The sequence below is a fragment of the Emys orbicularis genome, chromosome 1 (assembly GCF_028017835.1).
Source record: "Emys orbicularis isolate rEmyOrb1 chromosome 1, rEmyOrb1.hap1, whole genome shotgun sequence".
NCBI lineage: Eukaryota > Metazoa > Chordata > Testudines > Emydidae > Emys > Emys orbicularis.
In genome coordinates this window covers 366,972,202-366,990,690 of record NC_088683.1, presented here as the reverse complement: position 1 = coordinate 366,990,690, position 18,489 = coordinate 366,972,202, and the positions used below count along the sequence as shown (strand labels likewise).

The window sequence follows — 18,489 nt, the reverse complement described above, 5'->3', positions numbered from 1 at the left end:
TTGGCCTTGACAGGGTGACAGTGATGTCTCAGAGGTTAATGGACTGGACATTACAACTGCATGGGCAGTATGCAGCAGTACACTACTCCGATCAATTGAAAATGGTTTTTGGTCCCATATCTTGTAGCAGCATTCCCACACATGGTGGAGATGGCAGTATATTACACACAGGAAAGAAAGCCATCAACAATTCCTAGGCTGAACAGCCTGCAATGTGCCCTGACAATCTGAGCCCCTGCCATCAGTGAATCATTTCTTCACTGCCGCAGGAGGCTCTCAGGCAGAAGATTTCAATGGTCTATTTTCTGCTTTTCCTCCTTTTCACAGAGCCGAGGGAATTGTCGGGAAGTCCTGGCCAACCTAAGGGTCTGCAGGGGAATCATAAAGCTCGCTGTCCAGCATGGTGCATGTCAGATATTTGAGGTTCCCACACTGATTTTCAGGGCTCTGTCATTCTGTCACAGTAAGGAAATTTCCTCTCTCTGCTGAGCAGGATTTTGGTGAGTTGCCTGTTCCTGCAGTGGGTATCTGTGTTACCAGAGGATTCACAAGAAGAATGGGTTGCACACTGGCAAGATTCTGCTCTCACATTCTCTCTGCAGAAGAGAGATATGCATCCGAAGAAGTGGGCTGTAGCCCACGAAAGCTTATGCTCTAATAAATTTGTTAGTCTCTAAGGTTACACAAGTACTCCTGTTCTCTCTGCAGAAGGTCACTCCAGATTGACAATCGCCTCCCTGAGAGCACAATCAGGACCCGGGTGTTTTGGAATCCCCGTCTTTCTTGTCAGGTCTCAGAACACCACATTAACTGGGGGTTTCCTTCAGAACCTTTCAGAACCCTGACAGAATGGCGCTCTCTGTAGCAGGACCCAAATCAGTGATTTTTGCAGCTCGGAGCCGAAAATTAAACACTAAGGGTGAAATCTTGGTCGCACGGATATCAATGGCAAAACTCCCATCACGGACAGAATTTCACCCTAAATCCACATGTAGGGACTTAAATAAATCTACTCTCTACTAGTCAAAACAACGAGGAATCCTTGTGGCACCTTAGAGACTAACACATTTATTTGGGCATAAGCTTTCGTGGGCTAGAACCCACTTCATCAGATGCTACTAGTCAGTATTTTATAGACATTTTTCATATCCCCTCTTATTCATCACCTCTGTAGTGTAACAATTCCCGTCTTTTCTAGCTCTCTCTGTATGAGAGTTTCCCCAGACCCTTGATCATTCCCTGAACCCCAGTAGTTCAGCCATATCCTGTGTGACAAAGGTGCCTAGTGCTACATAGAGAAGTCCAGCGGAGGGTGAAACATTGACTGACTCATCTCATGGCATTGTGTTACCTATATGATTTCCCATCCCACTCCTCCTGCATCCCAGTGTTTTGATAAGTTTCTCTCTGTGCTTGCACCGTGAGCAGGGGTTTCAGAGATCTGTGTACCATGAGACCCAGGTCCCTGTCCTGAGTTCATACAGCTAAATTTGAACCTTGTAAATTGTTTGAGGAGTTCAAGATTTCCCCTTCAATGGGCATCCATTGGGTTTACAATGGGTAGTTACTGACATTGAAGTTTCTCTTCCATCATGCTGCCCATTCATCTCGCTTGGTTAGCTCCCTCTGAGGACTTCTCTGGACTTGACTCTGACCTAATTAATCTGCCATCAGCAAATGTTGCCACCAGACTGCTCAGCCCCTTTCTAGATTGGTAATAACTATAAAATATTTACCCTACTATTTGTTATGATGTGAGTAACCCCCTTGCTGTGCTTCTCTCCCTTCACAGGCACTTTGAGCATTTCTGAGCCCGAATGATGCATCTTCCACCTCATGGCAGTTTTGAACCTCACCCCCCGGTGACCCTTCAACATTCATCCTAATGGGAATCCCTGGCCTCCAAGCTGCTCATGTCTGGATTCCCATCCCTTTTGCTACGTTCTACATTATCGGCCTGTTTGGAAATTTCATGGTTCTTTTTGTTGTAGGCAAGGAGCAGACCCTACACAAGCCTATCTACCTGCTGCTCTGATTGCTGGCATTTCAAAAAATGGCAACAAAATTGATTGGAGGTATGGAACAGCTTTCGTATGAGGAAAAATTAACAAGACTGGGACTTTTCAGCTTGGAAAGGAGACGACAAAGTGGGGGTTACGATAGAGATCTATAAAATCATGACTGGTGTGGAGAAGGCATATAAGGAAGTGTTAATTACACTCCCATAACACAGGAACTAGGGGTCACGAAATCAAATCAATCGTAGCAAGTTTAAAATGAAGAAAAGGAAGTATTTCTTTACAGAATGCACAGTCATCCTGTGGAATTCTTGGCCAGAGGATGTTATGAAGCTAAGACTATAACAGGACTCAAAAAGGAACTAGATAAGTTCATGGCTAGGTGCATGAATGCCTATTAGCCAGGATGGGCAGGAATGCAAAACCATGCTCTGAAGTGTCCCTAGCCGCTGTTTGCCAGAAACTGGGAAGGGGCGACAGGGGATGGCTCACTTAATGAATACCTGTTCTGTTCATTCCCTCTGAAGCACCTGGAATTGGCCACTGTCAGAGGACAGGATACTGGGCTAGATGGAACATTGGTCTGACCCACGATGGCTGTTCCTATGTTTTTATAAAGAGCAAATATTTTAGGGGTTCTTTGTCCGAGGTTTTCCTTATCCCTCTGGAGTCACAGCATTATGGAAAGGTATTTCCCGAGCCTGATACTTTGGGGAATATTTAGCTAATGGATATAACTGTATGATCGCAAGGATGTAACACCAGTTCCCTTTGGACTCATAAAGGAATTCTTGTGTGGAAAGAGTTGTGCTAAACCTTCATAAGCTGATTAGGTAAATTATTTCCACTATCTGGACTTTCTAGTCATAATGGGGAGGGATGGAAATCACTTTGGAGAAGTCCTTAAGGAATGGGGGAACAGCTGACTGAGAAGATGGAGACTGACACCCCAGTGAGAGTATGCGTAGAACTGGCAGAGTTGGTAGGAATAGGGGAGGGAAAAGATGACGGTGTGGAGGACACTTCCAGCCAGTTCAGTGGTCCTGAAATAACCACAGCCCTCGACAGAATCAAGAATGCATTCAGCCAGGTAATGGCTATCCTGATCCGCAACACAATTCAGGAACGAGGGGCACACCAGATGATCCATTTTGCCTAAGGTTAAGTTTTTTTCACAATTATTTTTAGTAAAAGTCACAGACCGGTTGCGGGAAATAAACAATTTTTCACTGAAGCCCGTGACCTGTCTGTGACATTTACTAAAAGTAATGGAGTGGGGGGTGGACTGACAGGGATGATCAAAGCCCATTTGGGAGGATGGGAGCCCGAGCAGTGGTGCAGGAGAGGGGAAGGTTCAGCACCTGATGCTGCCACGGCTAATAGCTTTATGGTCCCCACCACAACCACAGCAGCTCAGAGCTCCGGAGCTCCTGTCACAGACCCACCATCACAGAGCTCCAGGTACCCCCACCTCCCAAGGTGGCTGAGACCTTCTGGTTCCTTGGCCACCCATGAGATCTGAGAGCTCGGGGGTACCTGACAGCTGACAGCTCTGGTACCCCCACCCTGGGGCTGAAGTGGAGAATGTCACGGAGGTCTCTGAACATCATGGATTCCGTGACTGTCATGACATAATCTTATCCTTTGCCATTCTTATGAACAACGCGCTGTGGTGAATGGGTAAGTGGTGGAATCCCAGAGACAGAGGCAATGGCCACTCTTTGGGCAGGAGTCACAACAGTCTCTGATTTACTCCAGACAGTAGAATTTTTTTACGTCTAGACCCAGAGTGTCAGTTAGCCGTTGTTAAGTGCCGAAGGCTGGAATGTTGTTGCCTCGGTAATGCTGTTCAGGCTGCCCAGTGCTTGTGTCCTTGGAGTTCCAGTGTTATCAGTATTAGCAGACAAGGCAGCCTGCTCGTTCAGCAGACCTCAATGTTACTCATAAAGAAAGACCACAGGCACGGTTCAGTGACAAAGGCACTCGGCCAGGTTTATTGCCCTCAAGGCATAGCCAGAGCGCCCTGCCTCCATGGTCACAGGTATGCTAACACCTGAGTGCCGAGTGGCTCAGTCAGCAGCAGGAGTCTCTGCTGTCCCCTAGGCTGTTACCAGAACATTTAGAGCCAATTATATTAAACAAATAATGTTAACTAATGATAAAGCTTTTAAATTTAAATGTTAATTTACAATTTACTTGAATTTGGCAACCAAGGTTGTGGCCCGGCCTAAAGGAATTTCCAGAATATTACCCGGGTGCTTGTCTCTGATCTACAGAGGGCTCCCCAGAACAAGCTACCCTTGCTGATCCTTGAAGGGACACGGATACAGCCCTCTAATCAAGTATAGACACCCAAGCAGTGGTTTCTTTGAAAACAGAAATAATATTTATTTAGAAATGAGTGGTTACAATAATAGACCAGGAAACAATAATAACAGTTACAGTTAAGAGAATGGAGCGACGCGACAAATAAAGGACACAGACTCTATCAATTGGTTGCTGAGCATTCAAAACAGTAAAGGCAAAATTTCTGCTACAAGGCCACAGAAAGGATTAAGGTGAGGTACCCCAACATTTACAGGCTGGAGAAACAACTGGGATAAATAAGTTTCATGACATCTCTTTGTTACCTCCCCTTGTTCCTGATATCTTAACAAAACATCCCTATTCATTACTTTGTCAAACCATCTTATCTTGTACTAGACTGGGATGGATCTCCAGTAGCTGGAATATATTTAGGTAAATATCTAGTGCCTGTAATACCCCGAGAAATCCTTACTGATCAAGGACCTAAAATTACTTTTCAACTAGTGAAAGAACTGTGCGATCCACTGAGAGTAAAGACATTCAAAACATTGATCTACCACCCCCAAAGTGATGGGATGGCAGAAAGATTTCACAGAACGTTAATGGCAATGTAAAAGAAGTTTGTAGGCTCGCATCCCAAACATTGGGGCCAACTCTTCCCCCGCCACCTTTTTGCTATCAGGGATGTGTCTCAAGCCTCAAACTTTTCTTTCTCCCTTTGAACTGCTGTCCGGAAAGCAACCTCGAGGCTTTCCAGATGTCTCTGGAGAAACATGGAAGAGCAAAGACTCCAGGCGATGAACACAGTCCAATACATTCTTCAGTTAAGAAATCGCCTCAAGATATTACAGGCGTTTGCTAGAAGAATTTTGCTAAATGCACAATGGGTAAAGAGAAGGCCTATAACAAAGGAGTCCAGCTGTGAGTGTTCAAACTGGGTAACTGAATGTTATTGTAACTACCAAGCTTTCAGTTCAAACTACTGGTTCGATGGCAGGAACTGTATGAGGTAGTGAGGCATGTGGATCCCATCGCCTAGGAGGAGCAGCACCCAGTGAAGGAAAAGGAGACTTATATAACAACGGTCCATCTAGTGCGTTATATCCTGACTTCTGACAGTGGCCAGATGCTTCAGAGGGAAAGAGCAGAACAGGCAATTATTGAGATATCCATCTCCTGTCATCCAGTCCTAGCGACTGGCAGTCAGAGGGTAGGGCAACCAGAGCATGAGTCTGTGTCCCAGGCCATACTGGCTAGTAGCCATTGATGGACCTATCTGCCATTAACTTTCTAATTCTTTTTTGAACCCTGTCACAGTCTTTGCCTTCACAACATCCTCTGGCAAAGAGTTCCAGAGGTTGACCATGCTAGTACTTGTGTTATATGAAGGAGTAAATACCACTTCTTTATTTCCTTTCTACACCTGTCATGATTTTATAGACCTCTATCGTATCCCCTTAGTCATAAGAATGGCCATATTGGGTCAGAGCAAAGGTCCATCTAACCCAGTATCCTGTCTTCCAACAGTGGCCAATGCCAGGTGCTTCAAAGGAAATGAACAGAACAGGTAATCATCAAGTGATCTGTCCCCTACCACCCACTCCTAGACTCTGGCAAACAGAGGCTAGGGACACCATCCCTGCCCTTCCTGATTAATAGTCATTGATGGACCTATCCTCCAGGAACGTTTTGGATCTGTCCTGTGGAACTTTTTGCCAGAGGATATTGTGAAGTCCAAGACTATAATTGGTGCCTACTGCCTTTGTGTCTTTAACAACCTGAGTACCACTGAATGTGGATTGACATTGGGCACCTAATTCACATCTGTGCCTCTGAACCTCTTCCTCCACCCTCCCTATCCAAATTCTAGACTGTGCAGTGTCTCTAGCAGTCCCCAGGCTTCAGGGCACATACTGATCACTGAAGGGGCTGAGGAAGCTGCTCCTCCCCATGGCATGATATTGAACTACAGGGACAATCTGTGCTACCCTTGGTCTGAGAAAGGCTATCAAATGGGATTGAAACAAGGATAGGGATTCAATGCAGGGCTCGTCAGCCGGGAGTATAAGGAGGAAGATGCTCAGATTCCATGACAATGCGCAGCAGCATGGAAATGCTGATATAAAGGAATATGTCTAAGCCTTGGCTCTTCCTTTTCTCTCTGGGATTTCAGTAGTACCGGACCACTCTATCAAGTCTGTGAGACTTAAGTTGACATGACAACCTGAGCCCCTGTAATCGGAGAATTATGTCTTCATTCCCCGGGGAAGCTCTCAGGCTGAAATTCTCCAAGGTCTATTTTCTGCTTTTCCTGCTGCTAATGGAATCAAGGGAATTATCTGCGAATCCTGGCCAACTTGAGAGTCCATAGAAACTGTACAGATCAACCATAAAGGTTGTTGCCCAGCACACCAAGTGTCAGACATGTGAGATTCAGACACTGATACTCAGGGCTCTGCCTTCTAGTTGCAGGAAGGAGATTTCCTCTCTCTGCTGAGCGGGATTTTGGTGAGTTGCCTGTTTCTGCACTAAAGTTAGTGCTGAGGACTCAGGAAGGGTTCCAGGGTTCAAGTCAAGAACCAGCTGGGCAGCATTCACCAGTACGGCGACTTGAACTGTTTAGTATTGTCAGAAACATGAAGGGATTTACCTGGAAAAAGTGGAACCACAAATGTTATGGAAATAGATTAGACAACTATTAGTTGTTAACATCAGTTCCCCGTCTCTTACTGTGCCTTCTATCTGTTTCAGTAGCTTCATTTTTGGGGGCAGTGTAGTTTTTCCTCTAGTTCGCTCACGTTTTCCAATTCAGCAACTTCACTGCCCTGGTAGGAAGTGCAGCAAAAGCCTCTGCAGTGGGTTTGTGTGTTACCAGAAGGTTCACAACAAGAACAATGAGTATAACTTTTTTTTTGATGGGGGAGAGGGCTCTGCTCCCTCTGTGCCCCTGCATCAGAGGTTCTTGTGTGGATGAGAAGTCCCAAAAGACAGTAAAAAGAAAAGCATGATTCTGGATTAGAGGAAACCAGGAGATGTTGGAAATCTCACTGGGGGTGGTCCAGGAATGCACAGTGTGTGTGTGTGTGTGTGTGTGTGTGTGTGTGTGTGTGTGTGTGTGTGTGTGTGTGTGTGTGTGTGTGTGTGTGTGCACGCGCGGGCAGGGGGAGAGTGAAACGTGCAGTATCCAGATTACAGTGGTGTGGAGTTCTCAAACTGGATGAAATAGGGACTGGACATCCTGCCTAATACACCGACCAAGGAGCTGTAAGGAGGCCTCCTGGGGCAGGAGGGTGTCTCAGACAGTAACTTAATGTGGACCACACTGTAGCAGATTGTCTCTGACACCATCCCCCATCTGTACAATCCCTCCTCCCATGAGCAACCCCACTACAGCCTCTTGGTAACATCAGCAATTGCCAACACAGGAAAAGCAGAATCAGAAAGCTCTGTCTGGGTTTCTAATAGGCTGCAATACATTAATGCGGTCATAAAAATAAAGGGAAGGGTAACGACCTTTATGTATGCAGTAACAAAAAATCCCTCCTGGCCAGAGGTACAGAATCACTTACCTGTAAGGGGTTAATCAGTTCAATTAACCTAGTTAACACCTGACCAGAAGGACCAATGGGGAAAGAAAATACTTTGAAATCTGGGCAGGGCTGGCTCCAGGGTTTTTGCTGCCCCAAGCAACCCCCGCCCCCCCAAAAAAGAAGCCGCGATTGAGATCTGTGGCAATTCGGCGAGAGGTCCTTTACTTCGAGCCGGAGTGAGGGACCCTCCGCCGAACTGCCGCCAAAAAGCTGGACGTGCCGCCCCCCTCCAGAGTGGCCGCCCCAAGCACCTGCTTGCTAAGCTGGTGCCTGGAGCCAGCCCTGAATCTGGGGAGGGGAAGGTTTTGTTTGTACTCTCTTTGTTGGTTCTCTCTCAGGAGAAAAAGAGAGACTAAGCCGGTAGACCAGCTCCTAACAAGAGCCTGAAATGATACATCTAAAATTACAGAAATTGTAAGTAATAGCAAGGAAATACATTAGATTATCTTTTGGTTTAGCCTGTGAATTTTCCCTATGGTAAGAGGTAATTTTATTCCTGTTTTGTAACTGGGAAGCAGAGTCAGAGGGGAATTCTCTGTGTTTTAAATCTTTTTATTTACTCTGTAAAGTTATCTTCCATCCTGATTTTGCAGGTGTGATTCTTTTACTTTTTTTTTAAATAAAATTCTTCTTTTAAAAAGCTGATTGATTTTCAGTGTCCTAAAAACCAGGGATTTGGTCTGTGCTCACTTTTTTAACCTATTGGTTGGTATATTATTCTCAAGCCCCCCCAGGAAAGGGGGTGAAGGGGCTTGGGGGGATATTTTGGGGGGGATAGGGCTCCAAGTGGCCCCTCTCTGAATGTTTGTTTCAATCACTTGGGCGTGGCTGCAATACCGTCCAAGGTCAAGGAAAGGAATTTGTGCCTTGGGGAAGTTTTTAACCTAAGCTGGTGAAATATAAGTCTAGGGGGTCTTTAATGCAGGTCCCCACATCTGTACCCCAGAGTTCACAGTGTAGAGGGAATTCTGACAGATGCTTTGTGTCGTTTTGAGGATGAGTTACTCACACTGCCTCCTATTAGTCTCCACGCCCTCTCTCCTTCCTTGCACAGTCTGAGCTGCTGCTGGGGTTCCCTACGCACGCGGAAAGGAAGTTCAGGCTGTTCTTCCCCATTTCCCCATCGCAGGCAGACGTTGAGATTAACCTAGTCTGAGGAGATATTTCTGTGAGCTGTCGCTGTGGGGTCTGGTACCTGGATTTGCTCCTAGGTGAGGGGTATCACTCTGTAGAACGGCTGGAAGTTGTTGGGGTGGGGAACATAGATGGAGAAGTGGCCAGAACTGGGGCTTCTGGGGCAGGGACCAGAATGTACACAGGCAGGTGGGGACACTGAGGGTTATGGCTGTGGGAAGCGGGTTCCGCACAGACAAGCAGGCAGTGCTGGGGGTTCCGGTTGCATGGAGGGAGGTGTAAACAGAGAAGCAGGCAGCGCTGAGGGCAATGGGGACAGGCAGGGGGTGTATAGTGACCGAAAACACCTGGGAATTGTGGGGGTGCGGAGCGTCTTGTTCACGGACAGGCAAGCAGCACTGAAGGTTATCGGGGCGGAGAGGAGGTGTTCATGGAAAGGTGGGCAGCAGCACTGACATTACATTTTTCTTTGTGATTGTTGGTCCAAGGCCAATGCTGGGATCTTACCTGGCCCCGAGTGTGTTTGGGGTGTCTCAGGTTCACTTTGCTCTGGCAAGCCACAGACCTGCAGCTTGGGTTCCCAACCTTTACTCAGGTTTGTTTCCCACTATTCTTGTTGTTATGTAACTTCAGGCATTTCAGCGGTGGAAAGAACCATTGATCTTTGTGTGGCACTACACAACAATAGTCTTCATAGTGATGTTATTTTGATATAATTATAGCATAAAATGTGATACATTTAATTCAATATGGGTCATGTAAAATGTCATATGAAGAGCTGTAATTTTCTGAATATGATTATCCTATTTGTATACATGTTTCATTTTTGTGTCTGAAATTATGAATCATGGAATCATAGAAGATTAGGGTAGGAAGAGACCTTAGGATGTCATCTAATCCAACCCCCTGCTCAAAGCAGGACCAACACCAACACCAATTCAATCATCCCAGCCAGGGCTTTGTCAAGCCGGGTCATAAAAACCTCTAAGGATGGAGATTCCACCACCTCCCTAGGGAACCCATTCCAGTGCTTCACCACCCTCCTAGTGAAATAGCGTTTCCTAATATCCAACCTAGCACTGCAACTTGAGACCATTGCTCCTTGTTCTGTCATCTGCCACCACTGAGAATAACTGAGCTCCATCCTCATTGGTACCCCCCTTCAGGTAGTTGAAGGCTGCTATCAGATCCCCCCTCACTCTTCTCTTCTGCAGACTAAACAAGCCCAGTTCCCTCAGCCTCTCCACACCAGTCATGTGCCCCAGTCCCCTGATCATTTTTGTTGCCCTCCACTGGACTCTCTCCAATTTTCCACAACCTTCCTGTAGTTCTATAGATGTGGCCTCAGCAGTGCTGAATAGAGGGGCATAATCACTTCCCTCGATCTGATGGCAATGGGCCTACTAATACAGCTCAATATGCCATTAGCCTTCTTGGAAAAAAGGGCACACTTCTGACCCATAGCCAGCTTCTCATGCACTGTAATCCCCAGGTCCTTTTCTGCAGAACTGTTGCTTAGCCAGTCGGACCCCAGCTGAATATTGACTACTTATCTGTATTTGAAATGCAGTTACACCAGGGTAACACCCACTTGGCAAGAGTCTACAAGGGCATGTGACCGGGCCACATAAATTTGGCTCCACCTTGGGGAGTCTGTATTTTCCCACAAACTGGTGTGGGAAGCAAGTTTTCAAACAAAGGGTTCCCACCATATGCTAAAGCTATATATAAGGGTGGGAGTGACATCATTGATCATTCTTCACTACCCACACAAGAGGATTCCTGAAAACACCTGAGGAACAAAGACTGAATTGGACCCTGGCTAAAGGGATTTCTAGTCTGTGCTTGGAAACCTCAGAAACCCAAGCTGCAAAGCAAATGTAGCTTGTGCCTTGAGAATCTGCCAGATGGTTTGTTCGAAAATGCTAATTCATAATCAATCTAACTAGTAGGTTAACTTAGTTTGCCTTTTTGCCAATTTGATATGTCATCTTCTTTGATCTGGTTACGATCCCTTATAATCACTTTTATTCTATCTGTTGTACTTAATACACTTGTTTTATGTTTTAATCTAAACCCAGTATCCCTTTAAGTGAAGTGTCTGGGGTAAAAAACTCAGCTTGGTTACCAAAGTGTGCATTGTCCTCTCCACATTGTACCAGGGCAGGATGGTACAGCTCTGGGGTTCTAGCCTAGGGAGCTGGTGGTTATTTTGGCTGTAGCCTCTCTATTGTTGGTTCATGCAGTGGCTGGTCAGAGCCTGCAGGTAACTGTAGCTGGCTGTGTCCCTGCCTGTGTGAATGCTCTCACTGTTTAAACAATGTACACCTTATTTCCAGTCATAATTGCTTGAACTTCAATTTACAGCCATTGAATCGGGCTATGCTAGGCTGAAAAGCTTATTAAACATTTGTTTCCCGTGTTGGAACTTACAGAGTGTTATCAAAAGTCAACCCTAAACCAACCTTGTTAAACTAAATGGATTTAAATCTTTGAGTCTATCACTATAAGGCAGGTTTTCTAATCTTTTAATAATTCTCATGACTCTTCTCTGAACCCTCTTCAATATATCAGCATCGATCTTTAATTTTGGACACCAGAACTGGACAAAGGGTCCAGCAGCAGTCGCACCAGAGGCAAATATAGAGGTAAAATAACTTCTCCATATCTCCTTGAGATTCCACTTTTTATCATCCAATTATCACATTGGGCCCTTATGGCACTGGGTCACACAAACATTCTTTGTTCCTAGATGAAGATATGTATGTAGCTATATTCAAACACATATTGTTTGCTTTGACCCAGTTTTCCAACCAATCCAGATTGCTCTGAACTGTGACCTGTACTCTTCATTATTTACAATGCCCCAATTTTTTTGGCATCTCTATACTTCATCAATATTCAGGCATTTGATTGGTTAGCAGCTGAGTTGCTGACATATGACTCAGCTTACACTTGTCAGTTAACACCTGTAACTTATGCCTCAGATAAAGCTGAGAGTTTGCAAGACAGTGTCTCACCAAAAGAAACAATGGAAGTAAAAGAGGTGAAGGCCTGTAGCCCTAAATACCAAGACCCCTGTGCCATGTGTGCACATTCTGTTGAGCACAAAGTCTTAGCACAGTATGATTATGTCTGTTTCCATGGGGAAAACTGGGCTCCTTTCCAACATAGGAATTGCATCGTGGATCAGACCTATGCTCCATCTAGTTCAGTGTCCTCTCTCTGACGGGGACAGCCCCAGGTGCTACAAAGAAGGTGTAAGAAACCCAATAGTAGATGCATGGGGATTGTGACCTGACCGTCTGGAGGGTGTCACTCTAATGCCTGACAGCTAGAGATTGGCTTGTGCCCTGAAACACTTTGGTATCTAGTCTTTCCAAAATATTTATTTACCTGTAACTATTGTAACTGGATAGTCTCTCTACCCATTTAAATGTCCAAGCCTTTCCTGAGTCTTTCTTAGCTCACAGCCTCAACTACCTCTTGTGGCAACGAGTTCCTAATATGTCACATTTCAGTTTAAATGAATGTCCTCTTGATCTTGTGTTATGAGAAAGGGAGAACACATTCTCAATCTACTCTGTACCAGTAGGTATTTTACAGACTTTTTTCATGTCCCCTCTTATTCATCACCTTTGTAAGGTGATAATCCCAGTCTTTTCAACCTACCTCCGTATGAGAGTTTCCTCAGGCCCATTATCATTCTCATTGCCCTTGCCTGAACACATCTACTTCTGCAATATCCTTTGTGAGAAGGGTGCCCAGTACTACACAGAGGAGTCCAGAGGATGGTGAAACATTGATGCACTGATCTCATGGCATTGTATCTTTTGTATGATTCCCCATCCCACTCCTCCTGGATCCCAATGTTTTGCCTAGTCTCTGTCCATGCTTGAACTGTGAGCAGGGTTTCCCAGAGCTGTGTACCATGATGCCCAGGTCTCTGTCCTGAGTTCATGCAATTAACTTAGAACCTTCCCAGGTGTTTTCAGACTTCCGGCATTTCCCTCCAATGGCCATACACGTTGCTGTTATTGACATCGAAGTTTCTCTGCCATCATGCTGCCCACTCACCTGGCTTGGTTACTCCCTCTGAGGACTTCTCTGGACTATGACCAAAAGAATCTGGTGCCATCTCTAAATGTTGCCACCTCACTACTCACCCCCATTTCTAGATGGATAATAACTATAAAATATTCACCGTACTATTTGTTATAAAGTGTGTAAACCCCCTCGATGTGCTTCTTTTCCTTCACAGGCACCTTGAGAATTTTTTAGCCTAACTGATGCATCGAGCATGTCATGGCAGCTCTCAACCTCACCCCCTCTGACCCTTCAACATTCATACTAACGGGAATCCCTGGCCTGGAATCTGCCCACATCTGGATTTCCATCTGCTTTTTTACATTCTATATTATCAGCCTTTTGGGAAATTTCACAGTTCTGTTTGTTGTATATAAAGAGCAGACCCTGCACAAGCCGATGTACCTGCTGATCTGCATGCTGGCGCTCGTAGACATCGGCATGTCTACTTCCGTCGTGCCGAAGGCACTGTGTATATTTTGGTTAAATTTGAAAGGCATTACTGTGGGTGGCTGCCTCACACAGATGTTCTTCCTTTATGTAGTTTGTGATATGCAGTCAGCCATCCTCGTGATAATGGCATTTGATCGCTACATTGCCATATGTAACCCTCTCAGATATGCGGCTATCCTCACCAATCCACGGATAGCTAAGCTAGGGCTAGTGGTTTTGATAAGAGCTGTTCTCTTCATTTTGCCCCTACCCATGCTCCTGAGCAGGCAGCCATTCTGTACCAACCGCATTATCCCCCATACGTACTGCAACTACATGGCTGTGGTGAAGATATCATGTGGGGACACCACAGTCAACAGGATGTATGGCTTGGTGATAGCATTTGTAATCACTGGGTTAGACCTAACACTCATTGCCCTGTCCTACGGTCTGATCATCAGGGCTGTCTTCAGAATCTCCTCCAAGACAGCCCACCAGAAAGCCTTCAACACCTGCACAGCCCACATCTCTGTGATACTGATGTTTTATACTGCGTTCCTCTTCACTTTTCTGACACACCACTTCGGTCATGGCTTCGCTCCGCAAGTTCACATCATCTTCGCCAACCTCTACTTCCTCATCCCCAGCATGCTCAACCCTATCATTTATGGTGTCAAAACCAAGGAGCTTCATGACAAAATGGGCAAATACACCAGAAGAAGGTGATCGGCGGGGGACACTGACTTTAAACCTGTATAACAAGAGGGAGAAATGATATCTCCTCCTTAATCAAGAGTGCTCTGTCCCAATTTGGCAGAGGTCAGCATTGTGGAAGTTCACAGTCTTTGAAGTTCCTTACACCTAACATCTGTTCACAGTCTGTGAAGTTCACTCCATCACCAAGCACTGAAGGCTGGCCTCTGGGTAAGGGGAGTAGAGTGGGGCCTTAGGGTAAGTCTTCACTACCCGCTGTATCGGTGGGTAGCAATCGATTTATCCGGGATCGATATATCGCGTCTCATTAAGGGCCTTAGACACTTTTACTAGCCAATTCCCCTGAGGTAGTGCAGAAGCCTGGAAAGTTCGCTACAATAGTTCCCCACTTAAACTTGGGAACTGGGAGAAATAGATGGGCTGGATTTAAGTGACGTGTAAATATATGTGTAACTTGTGAAATCTTCATATAAATGATAAAAGGTGAAATGGGTAACGTTGGGGAGCACACGTTCTGCGTAAGGTGACTATAACATTACTGCGTGAGACGGCTTCCCAGAGACTGGTATAATATTAACCTTTTTCCTGTACTATTTTATTATGAGGTTAGAGCAGTAAACCTGACATTTTTTATTTGGCCTCTTGAACATATTTCATAACAAATTAAATCTTAGACAAGCAAGCTTCCTCTCAGATTCAGTAGTTAGACACAATGAAGGCACCCACAGAACTGATTCTCTTGAGCAAAAATGCTGACGAATTTATGAACGTTCAGCATTTAAGAAATTAATGGAAAACTTTAGTTTTATTTTTTATTATTGTGCTCCAAAGAAATATTCTGGAAATGTTAAATGCTGTTTGAAAACTGCTACAATCCAAAGACACAATGTGACCTTCTATACCTTGGAAGAGTGTACTGTAATCCCCATTTTCCTCATTTTCATATAATCATGTTAAAAATATAAAGCATGCCTTGTAAGATATCAGGGGAAAAGTTATGATCTGCTCAAAGTAATTTCGTATCCATATATGTGTATCATTAATGCATATGAAGTGATGAGATTTGTGTTGTACGGTGGTCACTAAAGCATGCTGTAAACTGGGGAATCAGCATTTCCCTCCAATGGGCATACGTATTTCTGTTATTGACATCGAAGTTTCTCTACCATCATGCTGCCCACTCACCTGGCTTGGTTAGCTCCCTCTGAGGACATCCCTCGACTTGACTATGACCAAAATAATCTGGTGCCATCTGTAACTGTTGCCACCTCACTACTCTTCCCCCTTTCTAAATTGGTAATGACTATAAATTATTTACCATACTATTTACTATTAAGTGTGTAAACCCCATCAAAGTGCTTCTCTCCCTTCACAGGCACCCTGAGCATTTCTCAGTCCAACTGATGCATCAAGCACATCATGGCAGCTCTTAACCTCACCCCCTCTGACACTTCAACCTTCATGCTAATGGGAATTCTTGGCTGCATTTGAAGCTGCCCACATTTGGATTTCCATCCCTTTCTCTACATTCTACATTATCGGCCTGTTGGGAAATTTCACAGTTCTGTTTGTTGTAGGCAAAGAGCAGACCCTGCACCAGACGATGTACCTGCTGATCTGCATGCTGGCACTCACAGACATTGGAACGTCTACCTAAATAAAAAAATTAATTAATGGAGATATCCCATCTCCTAGAACTGGAAGGGACCTTGAAAGGTCATCGAGTCCAGCCCCCTGTCTTCACTAGCAGGACCAAGTACTGATTTTGCCCCAGATCCGTAAGTGGCCCCCTCAAGGATTGAACTCACAACCCTGGGTTTAGCAGGCCAATGCTCAAACCACTGAGCTATCCCTCCATACCCCCATACCCCCACTCCACAATGGCCAATGCCAGGTGCCCCAGAGGGAGTGAACCTAACAAATAATGATCAAGTGATCTCTCTCCTGCCATCCAGCTCCACCCTCTGACAAACAGGCTAGGGATACCATTCCTTACCCATCCTGACTAATAGCCATTAATGGACTTAACTTCCATGAATTTATCCAGTTCTCTTTTAAATGCTGTTATAGTCCTAGCCTTCACAGCCTCCTCAGGCAAGGAGTTCCACAGGTTGACTGTGCGCTGTGTGAAGAAGAACTTCCTTTTATTTGTTTTAAACGTGCTGCCCATTAATTTCATTTAGTGGTGCCTAGTTCTTGTATTATTGGAACAATAAATAACTTTTCCTTATTCAATTTCTCCACATCACTCATGATTTTATATACCTCTATCATATCCCCCCTTAGTCTCCTCTTTTCCAAGCTGAAAAGTCCGAGCCTCTTTAATCTCTCCTCATATGGAACCTGTTCCAAAGCCCTAATCATTTCAGTTGCCCTTCTCTGAACCTTTTCTAATGCCAGTATACCTGGGAAATGGATTGTTTTGTGACAAAGGGAGAAAAGCGTACAACACAAACTGAAGTGAAGGCAGGAGTGAATGTTCCAGCAAAATGCAGAAGCTGAAAATATGACAAAGTTTATTTCAAACTGTGCTTTACATTAAGCGAGTCCAGCGTTGCACTGAGGCCTCAATACGTTCTAGGCAGTGAAGTACTGGCAAACCACAGTATGCGATCCTGCAAGCTACACCAGCATCTTGAAATAAGACACCCTACCTTAGTTATCTAAACCCATTGAGTTTTTTCAGAGGAAGCTCAATGAGTAAGGAGAACCAAAAAAAGATGTTGAAGTGCACCACACCGTTAACATGAAGGCTCCTGAAGGCTCCTGTGTGGCTTTGCGCATTGCCAAATATGGTAAGTCACACAACCTAGGTGAGAAATTACTACTTCCAGCTGCAAAGGATAAGTGTGCGATGATGATAGGAGAGAAAGCAGCTTCAGAGCTAGAGTTGATCTCACTTTCTAAGGACACAGTTACATGCCGTATTGTGGAGATGGCCACTGATGTAAAAGAGTAGTTCCTAGAAACTGTTTGTCAGATCCCATATTATTCAATTCAGATAGATGAGTCTACTGATACAGTAGAACCTCAGAGTTCTGAACTGACCAGTCAACCACACACCTCATTTGAAACTGGAATTATTCAGTCAGGGAGCAGCAGAGACCAAAAAGAGAGCAAATACAATACAGTCCTGTGTTAAACATAAACTACAAAAATAAATAAATAAAGGGAAAGCAGCATTTTTCTTCTGCATAGTAAAGTTGCCAATCTGTGTAACCCTTCTGCCAGGTATTGCCAGTAGCAACAAAGGCTGGGTTCAGTATCTAGGGGTTCCTTTTCTACAATACAACACAAAACCGACTCGAGCCCCCACCCAGTGACCAGGGACAATTACACACCACCCCTTGGGCACCTCTAAGAGGCAATACTTCCCCTCTCGCAAGCACCGAGTCCGAGCGTAGCAAAAACTTTTAATAAAAGGAGGGAATTAACTCAACATTAATTTGGGAAAACACCACAAGTAGGGTTCATAAACACAAACCATGAGCAAAAGACCCATCCCCAAGTAAGTTGGTCAGTGTCCTTTTCCCCTCAGGGTCTTAAGTCCAGCAACCCAAAAGTCCCTTTAACTTGCCAGTCCCTTCTCTGTACCCCACTCACAGTTGTTGTCCTTGGCCAGTGCAGCCCCAGAGTTCAGAGATTCATCGCAGAGTTCACCTCCCAGCCTCTGTGGAAGGCGGGGGTGGGGGAAGGCGGTACCTTACATGCTGCACTGCTTGGGCACTCGCTCATCTCCCCAACAGCCAATTGCCATGTCTCTGCAGGGCTCTGCTCTGGCCCTTCTCCACAAGCGTCTCTGCTGGCTGCTTGCCACCCCTGGCCGCCAGCCACCCTGCTGGCCGCTCTCCAAGGTGTCTTCAGGGCCCCCCCACACACTTAGCACAGCTCTCAGTGATTCTAGCGCTCAGTGGGGGAGCCTCACTGCCAGTGCACACTGGGCAGTCTCTTGCAATAGAAACACTGTCCCAAGCAGGTCTAATACTTAGACATCGGTATCAGCGATTTCAGATCTGCAGCATGTAACAAGACTCTCAATTGAATCTAAATTAGCTCTTTTATTATACCATGGAGAGAGGAAGGGTCAAACGGTGTCTAGGATCCTTAATCAGGGCCCACACCACCAGGTACAATTACCTGTCCCTCACCCTCTCTCAACTCATTGGACTTTGGAACCTTGTCCCCTACCTAGTAGATCCCATCATTTT

The 18,489-nt window shown here is 45.3% G+C and overlaps 1 protein-coding gene across 1 annotated transcript; it reads left to right on the top strand.

Moving 5' to 3' along the window:
- The first annotated feature begins 13,354 nt into the window (after positions 1–13,354).
- On the top strand, positions 13,355–14,293 carry LOC135881120 (olfactory receptor 52N4-like). The gene has a single exon (XM_065407638.1). The coding sequence runs from the start codon at positions 13,355–13,357 to the stop codon at positions 14,291–14,293; it is 939 nt and encodes a 312-aa protein (XP_065263710.1).
- Positions 14,294–18,489: the final 4,196 nt, after the last annotated feature.